The sequence below is a fragment of the Sorex fumeus genome, unplaced genomic scaffold (genome assembly GCF_029834395.1).
Source record: "Sorex fumeus unplaced genomic scaffold, SorFum_2.1 ptg000030l, whole genome shotgun sequence".
NCBI classification, from domain to species: domain Eukaryota; kingdom Metazoa; phylum Chordata; class Mammalia; order Eulipotyphla; family Soricidae; genus Sorex; species Sorex fumeus.
In genome coordinates, this window is record NW_026606087.1 from 5,861,068 (window position 1) to 5,877,149 (window position 16,082).

Below are 16,082 nucleotides of genomic sequence, written 5' to 3' on the forward strand. Positions count from 1 at the left end.
GAGTGATAGCACAGCGGGTAGGGCCATTTGCCTTGCACGTGGCCGACCCAGGTTCGATTCCCACCATCCCATATGGTCCCCTGAGCACTGCCAGGAGTAATTCTTGAGTGCAGAACCAGGAATAATCCCTGTGCATCGCCAGGTGTGACCCCCCCCCCCAAAAAAAAACCCAAAACCAAAACCAAAAAAAAAAAATCAGGTGGTCTGGCTGTGATGCACGACAGGGCAGAAATGAATGCTTCTCTCATCTGCTTGTACTGGACGGCCCACAAACGATGCTATAAACATTAAAACGGTTCTTATTAGAAAGTTCCTACCCCTAACACAAGCATAAAAATAACTTTCAAAAAAGTCTTCTTTCAAAACATAGCAAGGAAACAATAAATGGCCCAAATCACTGTAACCAGAAAGTTTTGTCTGAAAATGAGCTTACAAGAGGGTGGGGACCCCTTTGGGAAAGTGGAAGAGGGAAGTAGGCTCTCTCTGGTGATGGGCGTGGTGCTTGAATAATGTATATACAACATGCGTGAAAACTATACTTCAAGATATAAAAATACAAGAGCATTGAAAACCCCGGTACCTCAATGAAAATGTTGTGTATATATGTGAGTGTGTGTATGTGTGTGTGTGCACACACGTTTAAAGTCATGCATCGTTCAGGGGTTATGGAGATGGCTCAAAGGACTGATAAACAGGCTTGTAGGCCCCAGTTTGATTTAGGGCACGACATGGCCTCAATGCACTGCTCAGAAGAACATCTCACACCCAAAGTCAGCTTTTAAAAATTAAATTTCCCCCCAAAAATGTGTCAGTCAAAAAATATACAACTGTGTAGCAGCTCAGAGATTAGTCAAACTCTACAAACTATAAATTATAAAACGTACCTTCTCAAGTCCAGGTTTTGAAATTTTTTCAGTTCCACTATTATTTTCAAGGCAGATTCCTTCATCAACACCATCATCATTAGAAAAATCATTGCTCATTTGATCACTGTGACAACTGCCTTCATTCTCTGCTCCACTATCAGTGCAACTTTCAGTCTGAGGAGATTTCTTAATAAAATAATAATTTTACAATTACAAATTAAAAAAGGGAAAAAATACAGCATAACTTAAGTCTATGTGTTGCTAATTTTTTGTTTTGCCTCGCTCTGCTCAGGGATCACTCCTGGTGGAACTCAGGGACCATATGGGGGTGGCAGGGATTGAACACAGGTTAGCCACCTACAAGGCAAGTGCCTTACTTATCACACTATTTCTTCAGCTCCTGTGTTGCTAAATTTTTACATAGTTTAAGATACTTTTATTAATCACATTCTCTTAATAAAAGACATCAAAAACAAAATTAAACAAAAAATATTTTCCAAGTACTTCTATTAACATAAAAATGCTTCTCCCCCACATCCTCCTTGATTTATCACAAGCATTTCTAATACCAGATTTAGGTAGGTAAAGAACCAGATCTGGGGACACATGTATGGTCTTATTACAGCAGATATTTAGCTTGTACTAATTATTACAAAATCAGAACAGTGAGCATTCTCGCAGAATAACATAAAAATTCTGGGGCTGGAGTGATAATACTATGGAACAGAGCACTTGTCTTGTACATGGTCAACCTGGGTTTGATCCCTGAGCTCTGCCAGGAATGATCCCTGAGAGCAGAGCCAGGAGTAAGCTCTCAGAACTGCCAGCTGTGGTCCCCCAAAACCAAAAGGAAACATTACTAATACTACAGAAACTTGAGAGACGGTAAAGTGGGCAAGGAGCATGTCCTGCACGCAGCCAACCCTGGTTCTATCCTCAACATATCAGGAGTGATCCCTATGGAGCATATTAGATACAAGATATAAACAAACAAAATTCTACTACAGCTGAGCCAGAGAGATAGTACAGGGATTGAGGTGCTTGTCTTACAAAGATTAAACCAGTCTAGGTTTAATCCACTACTACTACTATTACTACCCTGGGCACTACTGGGTGAGCTCTAAATACACAGCCTTCCAGGAGGCTCTTTAACAAAGAAAGAACATCAATGCTGTGCTCCAAAATTTGGGAGTTGACTAACTTTGAAATATATATACTCCTGGGTATTTGTCATAATTACATGAGTCAGGCTTTGGTTGTCACAATTCCTAACACCTCAAAAGTGGGGTCCCACTGTGGGTCCTGGACAGACCCGGGCCGAGCAACAAAGCTACCCTGGCATCGAAATGGGACAGTCTAGAAAGCATAAAAGCACGGTCTTGATGCAAGCCATTATGACTTAAGTGGCAAGCTCTCCATGGGGAAGGACAAGCGAAACTGACCTGAGGACTTGGTCTGAGATTTACGGTTAAAGCCTTGCTCACCCTTAGAGCCCAGAGAACTAAGTTTTGAAATCTTTATATTTTACTGCGTTTATCCAAACAACTCCAAGTATTAATAAGAAGAAAACTTAATTATTTAATATGTACAATTAAAGGGAAGGAGAAAAGCAATACAGATGTCCCTGGGAGACACAGTGTCTTCACCTTAAGTCTTTACTCCCAAGAGAATTGCCTCCGCCAAAACCCTTTACCTCTCTGTAAATGATCAATCACACTTACATGGAGTCCCATACCTGGAATCCCTTCAGATGTGCTATAAGTATGCTAACAGCTCTGCATTAAATGGGCCATACTGACCATCAGTTTGTGGTCCCTGTCTCTATGTTACTCTGCTGGGGAGGCCTGGGGAGGTGGTTCTTGGTCACCAAACAAATTTTGAAATTTTTTCCACATTTTGAATTCACAGGGGTCTGGCACACCCAGATAGTGATGATGTGAAGCAACTATATATACCAAGACCATAAATGTCAACACCATTACAAACATATCACCTTAATTACAACTACATAATAATGTGGGTTCTTAGAATGTTTGTTCTTGAATTATTCAAACAATAAATAAGAAGTACCAACATTTTTTCCAAGAACTTGTTCTGCAGGGAATAAAGCTAACAGTTCTTAAACCCAGAAATTTCTGAAGATAGTTCTTAAATTTTTCTAGTAGCAACCCTGCTTTTTTTCCTGAGAAATGCAACACTACCAGAAACACCTCGGATTCATTATATGGATTTTAAAAATTAATTTCTGGCTGTCCCACATTCATAAACATTTCACTGTTACAATTTTTTCATAACCCCCACATTCAGTTATGGAACACTCTATGGGATAAGCGAACACAATTTTAAAAGTAAGGGCCCTATGTTAAATCAGTCTTTTAAACACATGACTGATCAAAGTGCATTAATAAAAAAGATCTTTTAACAAGAAAATGAAACATTTACCTCATCTTCAACATCAATAAATGTACTCATATCTAGCTCCTCAGGAAATGTCATCCTATCATTCAATTTAATCCTGTGCATGGTTGTATAATCAAAATCAAATCTTTTCAACTGCAAGGTCAGCAAGTAAGGGAAATGTAAAAATCGAAGACCCTAAAAGGAAAAGAATATGTTAAACACTGAATATTATCTCAAATAATTAAATATTAATTTCTACATGGCATCTACCTTTCGTGCATCACACTTCTTCTTACAGCGTTCACAAAAATATTGATTTGGGCCATCCAGGATCTCTGGCTGAATAAATGCATGTAATGCTTCTTCCTAATTAGAAAAAAAATAACTACTTAGAAATATTACACACTAATGATAAAGCTCTGAAATAGAAACAGTAGAATCATCAAAAATACTCATAAACAGAATGCCTAGAAAGTTAGCAATACAAGTTGTAGAAACGAAAGAATAGTCAATAACAAAAGACTATTTTAAAAACTGATCAAAAAAGTTACTATTTTATTTCACTTTGCATCAGACAAGTCATTCCCAGTACTGCACAACACAGTGTAATATAAAAACTCATAAAAAAGTAATTATTCCACTTTGCATCATATATGTCTTTGCCAGTGTTGCATATCACAGTGTTTGGCTAAATTATAAAAACTCTGCTTTAGATTTTAAAGTAATTTCATACTTTTCAGAAAAGCAGTTATGTGTATTTAATTTTCTTGTAAGATGAAACATTTCTGAATAACACAAATTCTGAAAAATTTACAATATCCAGTCATTTATAATATAATGATCATTTTTTAATAACTATAATTAAGGTTAGTCAAGACTGTACCATACCACTAGTTATAAAGATTGAAAAGTATTATGCAACCTTCCCGCTGCATGTCTGATACTGCCTTATTTAAAATGTAGAATGAGAGCTCCTGCCTTATTCACCGAGTAGAACCATATGGGTTTTTTTTCCAAATAGCCATAAGATAGAAGCAAGAGTCTGAACACTTTTGAATAAGCAGTGAGAATAAATAACTTTTCATCAGTTTTCAATTAAGTAACTTTCACTGATATACATAAGGTTGGGTTGCACAATCTCACATTTCATCAATTTCATGTCATCACAGTCTTACAAAACTAACAATGTCACATAAATAGAAGTGGAATCATTATGACAAAGTATCTTCAAATTTTTTAATAATGTACATATTATTCTGTGAAAGGTAAATAAAGAAGCATGACCTGGCAGAATGGATTCACTTTGTGAAAAGAAAACTGGCCAAGTTTGTTAACTACTATCCAAGTACACTGCTCCTGACCATATCCATCTCTTATTCTGCTGTCAAAATATAAGTAAGCAACATAGAGGTAAGGAGTAGGCAGGAATAAGAAGGGTTATTTTCCCCCCACTGGACCAGCATTTTACATGAGGCAATAAGAAACAACACATTTAAAAAGTGGTATTTTTTTCTTTGAGGTATATATTTTCTACCAGGTCTCATTCCCTTGACCCTGAAAGAGCCTTCAATCATTGGGAAAAGACGAGAAAGATGAGGCTGCTAAAATCTCAGGGCTGGGAGGAATAGAGACGTTACTGGCGCCTGCTCGAGTAATTCGATGATTAACAGGATGACAGTGACCGCGACAGTGAAGGCATTTTTTTTTTTTTGCTTTTTTTGGGTCATACCTGGCAATGCTCAGGGGTTACTCCTGGCTCTGCACTCAGGAATTACTCCTGGTGGTGCTTTGGGGACCATATGGGATGCTGAGAATCGAACCCGGGTTGGTCACATGCAAGGTAAATGCCCTACCCACTGTGCTATGGCACTAGCCCGAAGGTATATTTTTATAATAACAAAGACAACTTCTGGAAAAACAGAAAAAAAGATAAAAGCTTAAGAGAAATGATATCTGCGGATTGACAACACGGTCACGGCAACTGATACCAAATAAATAAAACTTTCTGAACAGAAAATTTATACCGATAAAAACCTCAGTTATCTAGAATAAAGGGGGAGGGAGTCAGAGCAATAGTACAGCAGGTAGGGCGTTTGTCTCACATGCAGCCAAACTGGTCCAGTCTTTGGAATTCCACATGGTCCCGGGAGCCTCATTAGGAGTAATTCTGAGCACCACAAGTGTGTCCCTACCCCCAAACCCACCAAAAAAAGGCAGTAGGGAGAAAAGGGAGGAAGTAGACATTTCTGCTACTCAAATTTTAATTTATTGAACAAGATATGTATAAACTGGTCTTTAGATAATTGTTTACAGAGCTAGGGTCATCTTTTTTTTTTTAATTCAGATAAACATTTTACTCAGGATTCACCAACATTGAACATTTTGCTATCTACACACACACACACACACACACACACACACACACACACACACTTTACCACTAAATTTTTTGAAATCATTTGAGAATAGTCCACACATTAACTTTTACTCTTAACATTTATAATTTGACTAAGTATATGGATGTTTTTAAACTGTAGTTGCTGAATTCAGGCAAATTTAATATTGCTCATTCGTGACAGTTTTTATTACAATTCTACTAATTATTCTAATAATATCCTTTATAGCATTTATTCCCACTCAGTGAAGAATCAAAGATCTGGTTTTGTCCTTTTTTCTGAAATGCTTCTAAATTTTTTTTCATGACAATGGTATTTCTCAATATGTTATTCTATGAAAGATTCCTGTAGGATTGTCTGATATTCCATATTACTAAATTCAGGTTATTTATTCTTACTATTAACAAAGTGTCTTTTCCAAAAAGAGTCACAGAAGTTCTCAAATTTCCTTATCTCTACTACTGATCACATGGCCAAAGTGTTGCTCATTTTCTCTACTATCTAATCACTATTTAACTCCTGCAGCTAATAAGAAATTTAAGGGTACTTCAAGACCATGCAAAAACTTCAATCTTAACAAAGACTTATCATCCTCTATTAATTCTTGCCAATCCTAAGACCAAATTTTAGTAGGATGTTTGTTTTTTGAGATACTTTGAAAATTCTTTTCCTTCAATAGATACTTGGTGTGACATATTTTGTTTCATCTCAGTCACTACTGTACGCTGAGTGTTAAGTAAATATTTACTGTGTGCCTACCTCTATGTGCTGTCTACTCTGCAATTAAGTACTTGCCTCACCAGCGGCTGACCTGGCACCTCATATGGCCCCTGGAACCACTAGGAATGATCCCTAAGCGAAAAGCCAGGAGTAAGCCATGAGTGCTACTCTGTGACCCCAAAATTAATAAAACAACAATATTTTTTGGTACTTAGGGAGAACACTATTTTTTTCTAGTGTATTTTAAACTTCTTATTTTTGTCCTAGAGTCCTGAATCCTCTTTTCTTCTTACTTAAGTTTTTAGTATATGGTTGGTTTATTTTAAATGGTACCATCCATCTCCTTTCCAGTAGTTCACTTTTCCTTTTCTTGTCGTTTTAAAGTCATATTCTTTTTTTTTTTTTTGGTGGGGTAAGGGGTAGAGGTAGAGGGGCACATCCAGTGGTGCTCAGTGCTTACTCCTAGCTCCATTCAGGGAGGTTCTGGAGATCATCTGGGGTGCTAAGTCATGTCAATCATGGACAAGGCAAGAACCCTACATGCTGTACTCCCTGGTCCCTAATTTTTCTAACTAAACCATTTTCTAACTATTCTCTACCCATGAATCCTTCCTTGTTTCATTTAATCCTTAATTCTATAATTTATCATGTGTTCAAGGTCCAGCTGCCAAGACCCAGTCTATAATCAATATTCTATATTCTGACAATAATACTGTATAGAATTTCACTCTGAGAGCAACGTTTTGTTTGAAGTCCTTTAAGCTTTTGTTTTATGAAGTATCTGAAGTTTTCCACTTATTTTACAAAATAACAAAAGATGATTGGGCTAATTATTCCTAGTTGATTTTGGTGTACTTAGCAATATGTAGCCAAGTGTCATATAGCAATATGTCTTCCTTACAAATAATATTCATACTCAAGATAGAGTCTTTATGTTGTGCTTTCATTTTGTTTCAGTAGATACTAAGAGTATCTAAGGTTTTAGCAGATACTTTTACCTAAACCATCTACCTGTTACAACTCCTATTTTTGAGATAATTCATACACAATATTAAGAAATAATCCAGAGAGTGCAGATGCAGTACAGAAGGTGTATTGCATGCAGTTCAGATCCCTGCCACATATGGTCCACAGAGAACTGCCTGGGGTTACTCCCATGTATAGAGTCAGGAGTAAGTTCCTTGTGCACACATTGAGTGTGGCTTCAAAACAAAGCAAAACAAAGACTCCTTATGTATTTTGAGAACCCGTGCACACTTGGACAGAGAACCCTGTATACTTTGCTCACTTTCCTCTAATGACTAACAAAATGATAACAACCAGGATACTGACATTGACAGAATCTATTTTACTCAGTTTCTTCCTAATTTTAGTGTACTCATTTGTCTGCATGTTCTACCCAATTTCTATCTACCACGAAAAATCAAGAAACTGAATAGCCTAGTGTACCACAAGAAATTTTCATGTTATCCTTTTAAAGCTACAACCATTTATTTACCGTGCCTTCCCTTTGTTCCTTCAACTCTATAAATCTGATAATAATTCACCTGTCTTTCAATTCTCAAATTTGCACATTGCAATATAAATGGAATATAACATACAACCCTTTACGGTTGCTTTTCTCTGCTCTGCTTCAGAGTCACTGAAGCTCAATAGTTTTCTACAGTTTGTATGTATAAGTCAAACAATTAAGTTTTTGAAGGACATATGGATTTACTCCAATTTTAAGATACTGAAATAAATGCTATGAATGTCCATGTATAAGTTTTTATGCATATGTTAAGTTTTTACTTCTTTGGGATAAATAATTTAGAGTACAATTTCTGGATTTGATGATAATTGTATATTTAATTTTATGAGATTATATTTCATATTACAATCATGAATGTCTGGGTGACCTAGCTTACCCACACTGCTGTCAACTTTCTATGCTGTCAATTTTTGCTCTAACCATTCTGTAGGTAGAGAGTGGTAACTCACTGTGGCTTGAATTTGCATTACGCTAAGTGATGTTGACCATCATTTCCTATATTTATCACATTTATCTTTAATGAACCAGTGTCTATCATCTTTGTCAGTTGTTTTTTTACTATTGTATTTTGAAACGTTTTGACACACTCAATATATTAGTCTTCACTCAGATATGTGATGACACATGTTCCCTCAATCTGTGACTTCACTTTTTATTCTCTTAACATGGGTCCTAAAGAACAAATAAATCAGTTTGCCACTTTGATTATATCCAATTTGTCAAGTTTTCTATTCTGCTTCGTTGATCTTTTTCTCTACCAATATCACACAGTGCTGAATACCGTAGCAACAGAGTTTATCTTGAAATCAAGTATACCGATTTCTCCATTTCTTTTAAAATTTCTTGCAGTTTCTGTAGTTATTCTGAGCTCCTCTTCCTTCTATATAAATTTTAGAATGAACTTGTGTAGACTGATGGTCAAAAATCTTTCCAGATTTTAAGAGGAAAGCAATAAAAATTGAAATTTGGGGGAGAAATGTATGATATCTTTACTACAAGAATCTTCCAATCAAAGGGAAGATTCAATATGTTTCTCCAGTCTAAACCTTCCTTTCAGAGTTTGTAATTTCCAGTATATAAATCCAATACATATTTTGTTGGACCTACTATTAAGGATCTTTTCCTTACAATTATAAATTGCAATGCATTTTAAATTTCAGTTTCCATTGTCTTTGCTAGCATTATATTGAAATACAATTGATACTATTTCGTATTACCTTGCTAAACACACATATTAATTTAAGGATTCTGGGGAGAGGGGTATGTAGAATTTTGAGAATGATAATTTTCAATATAGAAAATCTGCTTTCTAAAGAACTTCTGTTATCTAGAGTGTTATTTAATTAATACTATTTAAAAATAAGCAGTTTTATTCCTTCCTTTAATTAGTATGCTTTAAATTTCCTGTTTTACTGAATCGGTTAGGTCTTTCTATAATGAGTACGACAGATGTTCTTGCCTAGACATCACTGAAATTCTAGGGGAAAACACTATCACTGCAAAGGAAGATGTTAGTCCTAGATTTTAAAAAGCAGGTCCTTAACAACTTGACAAGAATATCCTCTATTCTTCACTTTATTGAATGGACAGAGGATATGATGTTTGTTGTAAGTCTGATATGATATGATCATATGGATTTTCTACATACGCACACACACATATCTGGATTTTCTTCTATTGCCTATTAATAGACAGATTATAAAAACTGATTTTTTAAATATTTGTAGCCTTTAAATATTTGGAATAAAGTCTACTGGTCATGATGCAAAACTATTTTTATTTGTTGCTTACTTCTATTCACAGTTAAGAATTTTTCTTTACTGCAATTATTAAAGACTGATAACTGGACTAATTATAGTTTGACTTTTAATTGTCTTGGTCTAGATGAGTATCAAAATATAGTTAGCTTCATAAAATACACTGAAAATAGTTGTCATTTCTTTTTTAAAAAGGATTATGTAGTATTTCATTTTCATTTTTATATGCTATAACTAAATGGGATTTATTCCTGAGATGTACTAGTGATTAAAAATTCAAAGCAGGGGCTGGAGCAATAGTACAGCGGGTAGGGTGTTTGCCTTGCATGCAACTGACCCGGGTTCCCATATGGTCCCAGCATCCCATATTGGTGCCCTGAGCACCGCCAGGAGTAAATCCTGAGTGCGTGAGCCAGGAGTAACCCCTGTGTATCACCCTGGTTCATCTAAGTGCACAAATTTGTGTTTTTGTTCAGTTGTGTGCTGTAGTCCCTTATAAGCCCTTTGATGTTTGCAAGTGGAAATTACAACACAATATTGAAAATTTTGTCTTTCCTTTATTTTTTAATTTTTTACCTTTTGAGTTCTGTGCTACACCTGACAGTGCTCAAGGCTTACTCCTGGTTCTGTGTTCAGGAATCAATCTTGGCATGGTTTGGGTGATCTTATGGGGTCGCAGGGCTCAAGCCTAGGTATGCTGTGTGTAAGGAAAGCGCCATATATGATATATTTTCTCCCGGTCCCTATTATTCTTAATACAGGTTCTCTATTGGTCATTCCAAATATTTTATTGGTTTTTCTCTACATCTCCATTTTAATTTTCATTGATTTCTGCTCTTTTCCTTATTGTATTTCTTAAGTTTTTTTATTCCTTCTTTCAAAATTCTTTTTATTTGAATCACTGTTACAAAGTTGTTCATGATTAGGTTTCAGTCATACAGTGTTCCAACACCCAAAACTTCTTAGCTTCTTCTAGATTGAGTGGAAGCTTAAGATATTTAATGAGACTATTTTCTTTTTATTTCCTAATAAAAGCATTTTACTAAATAATAGTTCTTTTTTTACTTTTAAGAACTGCTAGGGACAGAGCGATGGTACAGAGGGTAGAGCATTTGCCTTGCACACGGCCAACCAATTCCTGGCAACCCATATGATCCCCCACGCATACTGAGTGCAGAGGCAGGAATAAACCCTAAGCATTGCTGGCTGTGACCCAAAAAGCAAAAACAAACAAACAAAAAAAAAAAGAAAAAAAAAACTGCTTTAGCTGAACTTCAGAAAGTAGAGATGCAAAAGTGTTACTTTCTTTCACTTCACAGTTGTGGGTTTGTTTTGAAGTTTATGCAAGGGAAAGGGGACCCAACCAAGCCCCAACCCACTGCTTAGGGGTCATTCCTAACAATGCTTGGGGGATGGGGGTGGGTGAATGGGGCATGTGAAACCAAAGCATACACAGTTCTAAAGAGTGATCTTCCCAGCCCAAGTATACACTATTTCAATTAGCCTTGAGACATCTCTTTGACCCATGTATCATGCTGTTTACTTTTCAAGTGTTTGGTAATTTTCCTGTTATCTTTCTGCTGATTTTCAAGTTAATATTATATTAATAAAAACATTTTATAATTTATTCTTTTAAATACGAGATTTATTTTATGGACAAAGCAAGGTGTTTCTTGGTATACAACACACAAATACTTCAACCAAGGTGCACTATGACGCTGGTATCTCTAAGAATCATCTTAGGAATATCTATTATTTTACCAAATTGATGGCATTTTTTAGTCCTGTATGTTAATTTCCTATCCAGAGCTTCTATTAACAAGTACTAAGAAAATAGAATTTAAGTCTTTAACTGCTAGAAATAAGGTAGCTTCTCTCTTTTCCAAGCTACTTTTCAAGATGTATTTCAAGACACAACTTTAGTTCTCAGAAAATTGACTACAGTCACGAGTCAATAAATGGTTGATGGAAGCCACATTTCCTGAGGGTTCCTATAAGTTATATTATTATATAGCCTAGACAGGAAGGCATGGAACTATGTAGATTTGTGAACTTATACTCAATGATAGTGGCACAACAATAAAAAAAACCTAGCAACTCATTTCTCAAAGCATATCCTACCTCTGACATGTGACTGCAATTAGAACTAGTACGGAATTCCTTTGGTTTATCCTATTCAGGTCCCAGCTTCTTGGCTCAGTAAGTTTTGCTTTTGCCCTAAATTTGGGACAGTTTTACCTTTACTTGAGTGCTTTTTCTAGTCTTGCCTTCATTTCTTCTTCCCAGATTCCAATGTAACAAGTCCTACAGTCCTTTGAAAGCCTTTTATTATCTAAAAGAGACTGTTTTCTCTCTTCTATTACAATTGAACTATTTCTATTGATGGGGTGGGGCACATACACGTGGAGCTTTTTTGTTGGGGAGAGTGGGCACATTTAGCTGTGTTTAGGGCTTACTCCTGGGTCTACACTCACAGATGACTGGTGGCAGGAGTTTGGGGACCATATGTGGTGCCGGTTAATCCTGGGTCAATCACATAAGGCAAGTAAGTACGTACAGTACTATCTCTCTAACTCTCCGTAATATTCTTTGCACTACCTCCTCTATTCTGCTACTGAATCTATACACTGAGTTTCAAGTTTTGGTTTTTGCCTTTTTCAGTTGTAAATTTACCATTCTGTTTTTCTTTCAAACTTTTTATTTTCTCATTTGTTTCAGGTAGATTTGAATTCTTTTACTGAGTATTTCTATAATGCTGCTTTAAGTCATCAAGATAATTCTGACATGACATTTGAGTGCTACTATAGTTTTTCACGCAAAGTAAGATTTTCCCACATCCTAGGCATTAAAGTTTTCTTTTTTAACTTGAAATCTGATTATGTAAGGGAAACCTTGTTTAAATCTCCTGGCTTAGTTAGCTAACTTTGAGACTGCCCAGCTAGAGAAAAGGTTCCTGCCTAACTGCTATCAGATTTGTGTACAAGTTTCTCATTTGAAGTTTGTTGAGAATCCAGGTGGTATAAGGTTCTTCATTAATGCTGGTCAAGGATGGGGACTCTGCTGTTCTGTAGATACCTACTGATATCACCTTGGCATTGAGAGCCAGTGATACATAACTTCTATTTCTCTTGTATTCATTGATACCACAGCAAGAGCTGGTGAAAATCCTAACTCTCCACCAGGTTTTCTCCGATGGAGAGGAAAAAGAGACTGCTATACTAAAAGGTAGAAATGGACAGCCAGACTCTCACTCCACAAGGGAAGGACAGTGAGGAGATTGTTACCCTGCAGGCATTAAACTACTAGTTTTCTACTCACCCTTCTGAGAAACCACTCTGGTGGGGTTGGGGAGTGAGGTGGATTGGGAAGCTTTGTTACAGTGTCACTATCACTTGTTTCCCAGTCTATGCTCCCCACTCAGTCTCCACTTGTCAGTGGGATTGGGGTGGGTTGCTACGGTGTTTGGCTAGAGCAAAATGGTTACTGTCTGAAAGTTTTCTACCTTATTAGGTTGTCCTTATCCTGGTCTTTGTGTTAAGAGACAGTAGGTTTATCAACTCTGTACCTGACACTGTTTCCAGGCTGCCAGCTTCTTCAGTGCCAAAATAAGGGACGTATTAGTCAAAAAGAAAACCTAGGGAACTCACCCCATATCATTCCTTGAGTCCTGAGATCCCTAGTCTTTATGCCTTTTCTCCACCTTTCAGAGTCTTCTTATGTTTATTTTACATATAATGTTCATGATTTTCAGTTGTTTTACGGAAGGAATAGGGCAATGTACATCTACTCCATCTTCCTGAAAGCAGAAGTCCCCACTCTTTAAACTGGTTCCTACTAAGTCCAACCACACAAATTCCTGGAAAAATGAGGGTAAATTCTGTGGAAGATATTTTTCTTTATGTGATGCTTACATACTTGGACAAACATGGACCAGTCTGCCATCCAAATTATTGGCTGAGTCAGCCATATAAAAAAATGTCTGAATCACCTATTAAATCGGGTAAGTCTAATATAAACTTGTGCATACATGAAATTTATGAGTTCATAAATGTCTATGAATTAAACAATTTCCCATTCAAGACTTTAAGATAATTATTACAGTATGTTAACTTAGGGAACAGTCTTGCATAATCTGCGCTTTCCAAAACTACATAAAGTTATTAAACTAAATCCAATCACACCTTGAGCACATTTTGCCATGATAAAAATATTTAAATGTACTTACCCAATAAAATAAAAGATTATTAATGAAAAACAGCCTAGCCAGTGCCTACCATAAAACAAGTAATTTAGTAATAATAATTAACTAAAAAAAGGTAGTATCTAAACTTTTACTGATAAACAGAGAATAACTTTTCAGGCTAATGTCAAGCATAAGGCTGCATAACGTTTTAATCTGTGAGATATGCTTTCATAATTCAACAACTGCAACTGTGTATATACCAATTTTTATGTACCATCAGAAAATTTAGAACTATTTCCTTATAACATTACATTCTCAAATGTATTTGGGAATAAGGAGATTCGAGGTTTGATTCTGAAACTTAGATATATACAGTTTGAATCAGTAAAATAAATCTAAAAAATCTTTATTACTTAATCATTAGAAATGAAATATTTAAAAGACTAATGATGTAGTTGATACTACTTTCTCAGGATTAATAAAAAAGTTTTAACCTAATGCAAAGCTTCCCCAAATATGTTTAGAATCCTAGGATATGTTAACAGATATCTCACAGAAAAAGAATATGTTAGGTTCAAAGCAGTTTAATAATTTTCTGTAAATCATCAGATTCAGAAATCCTCAGGGGAACTTAAAATTAATCACAACTTAAATTTTCAAAGATGATTACCATTACACTAATTCCCAATATTTTTTTTTAATCAAAGAAGCCTTCTTCCAAACACCTCTTAAAAGAAAATCAGTGTTGAATGGCATTCCATCTAAGAGACAGAGAATGGCAAAGAGCCTATAAGTACTGATTTCATACTTGTCCCGGAAAAGTAAAATCAGTAGGTTAATGAGTATATAGCTAATATAAGTAAAAAGTTTTTTAAGTATTATAATCAACAAGTATGATGATGAAAAGCTCTAAATTCAAGCGATTCCTAGGCCTCATTACAAATCTACTTAACAATAATGCTAACAAAACTGATGATAGGTGTTACAAGTATTATTAGTTACAAGCTATAGGATAATTTCATTCATGTTTCAATCTTAAATATTATTCTCAACTCAGTATGTCTCAACATGTGGGTACAACAACTCTAAAAACTGGATGTCTGAGATGAAGCCTTTAACGAGCCTGTAACTTTTGAGAATGCAGCTCAACAGTAGAGTATAAACTTCGCATGCATGAGGCCCTGGGTTCAATCTTTAGCACTGAGAAGACTGCCCTCTCCCAAAAAATTTTAAAATTTATAACATGTAACAGAGACTTGTAGTCAGCTACTGAAATTAAATATCCGGGGTTAACTTTACTATAAACACAAATTCGTAGTATTGTAGCTCACTGAACAGAACTTACAATAGAAAATATAATTATCAACATTGTGTCATTATGTATATTCATGTGTGCTTGGGTGTGTCTATATATATCTAGTAAGTCTATATATCTTTAATAATAGTAGAAAAGAAATCTGAAAAGAAACCTGAAATCAATTCAAATCAAATACATCAAATATGTTGCCTGAATGAGATTTTAAAACAGTACCAAAACTTTTAAAAACATATAGCATTAACAAAATACACAATGGCAAGCAGTGATATAAAACTAATTTTAAAAGCTGTGTAATTTCTATAGTTTAAAAATTATAAGTTATGGGTTTTAAATTCAGAAAAAAATAGATCACTTACCTCTCACTAAAATTCTCTGAAGGTAAGTATCCTCCTTAGAAACCCTGTCTTGGGTCATTTCACCTGCTGAAATTTCTCTCAGTAGATTCCAGTGAAGTCTAGAAAGTTTTAATTCCCTTCTGCAAGCCCTATTAGTGCATGTATGTTATAAACTTGCTCATAAACTGCTTCATAGCTGTAACCTCCCAATGAATAATTACCATCACCTACCACTAACAATCATCAGTGTTAAGAGAAAATAACTTTGAAGAATTCTATTTGAAAATGAGACACTTCAATACTTTCATTGTTAAAAATAGAAAAATAGTTTAAGTCACTACCAAACATTTCCACAGTATACTGTGCTAAAGAAATACCAATGCTTTAAAATATGCTAGGAAATCAGATAATGAAAGTTAAACTGCTCTGGGGCTGGAGAGAGAATACAGTGGGGAGGGCACTTGCCTTGCAGGCGGCCGACCCAGGTTCAATCCCTGGGACTCGACATGGTACCCTAAGTGTTGCCACGAGTAACCCCTAAGTGCAGAGTCAGGAGGAATCCCTGAGCATTGACAG

At 35.7% G+C, this 16,082-nt stretch overlaps 1 protein-coding gene and 1 non-coding gene across 4 annotated transcripts in view; both read right to left on the reverse strand.

Annotated features, from left to right (window-relative positions):
* The window catches only part of USP47 (ubiquitin specific peptidase 47), a 113,930-nt gene that overhangs the window by 37,639 nt on the left and 60,209 nt on the right, over nt 1–16,082 (reverse strand). For all 3 annotated transcript variants that reach the window (XM_056115821.1, XM_056115819.1, XM_056115818.1), the window contains 3 exons: nt 3,537–3,632; nt 3,309–3,461; nt 885–1,052 (listed from right to left, as the gene is read on the reverse strand). In XM_056115821.1, the coding sequence (XP_055971796.1) occupies nt 885–1,052; nt 3,309–3,461; nt 3,537–3,632 (417 nt within the window). The remainder of the gene's footprint in view (nt 1–884; nt 1,053–3,308; nt 3,462–3,536; nt 3,633–16,082) is intronic.
* On the reverse strand, nt 1,412–1,547 carry LOC130025625 (small nucleolar RNA SNORA72). Its single transcript, XR_008792758.1, has one exon. It is a non-coding gene; the product is annotated as a small nucleolar RNA SNORA72 (small nucleolar RNA).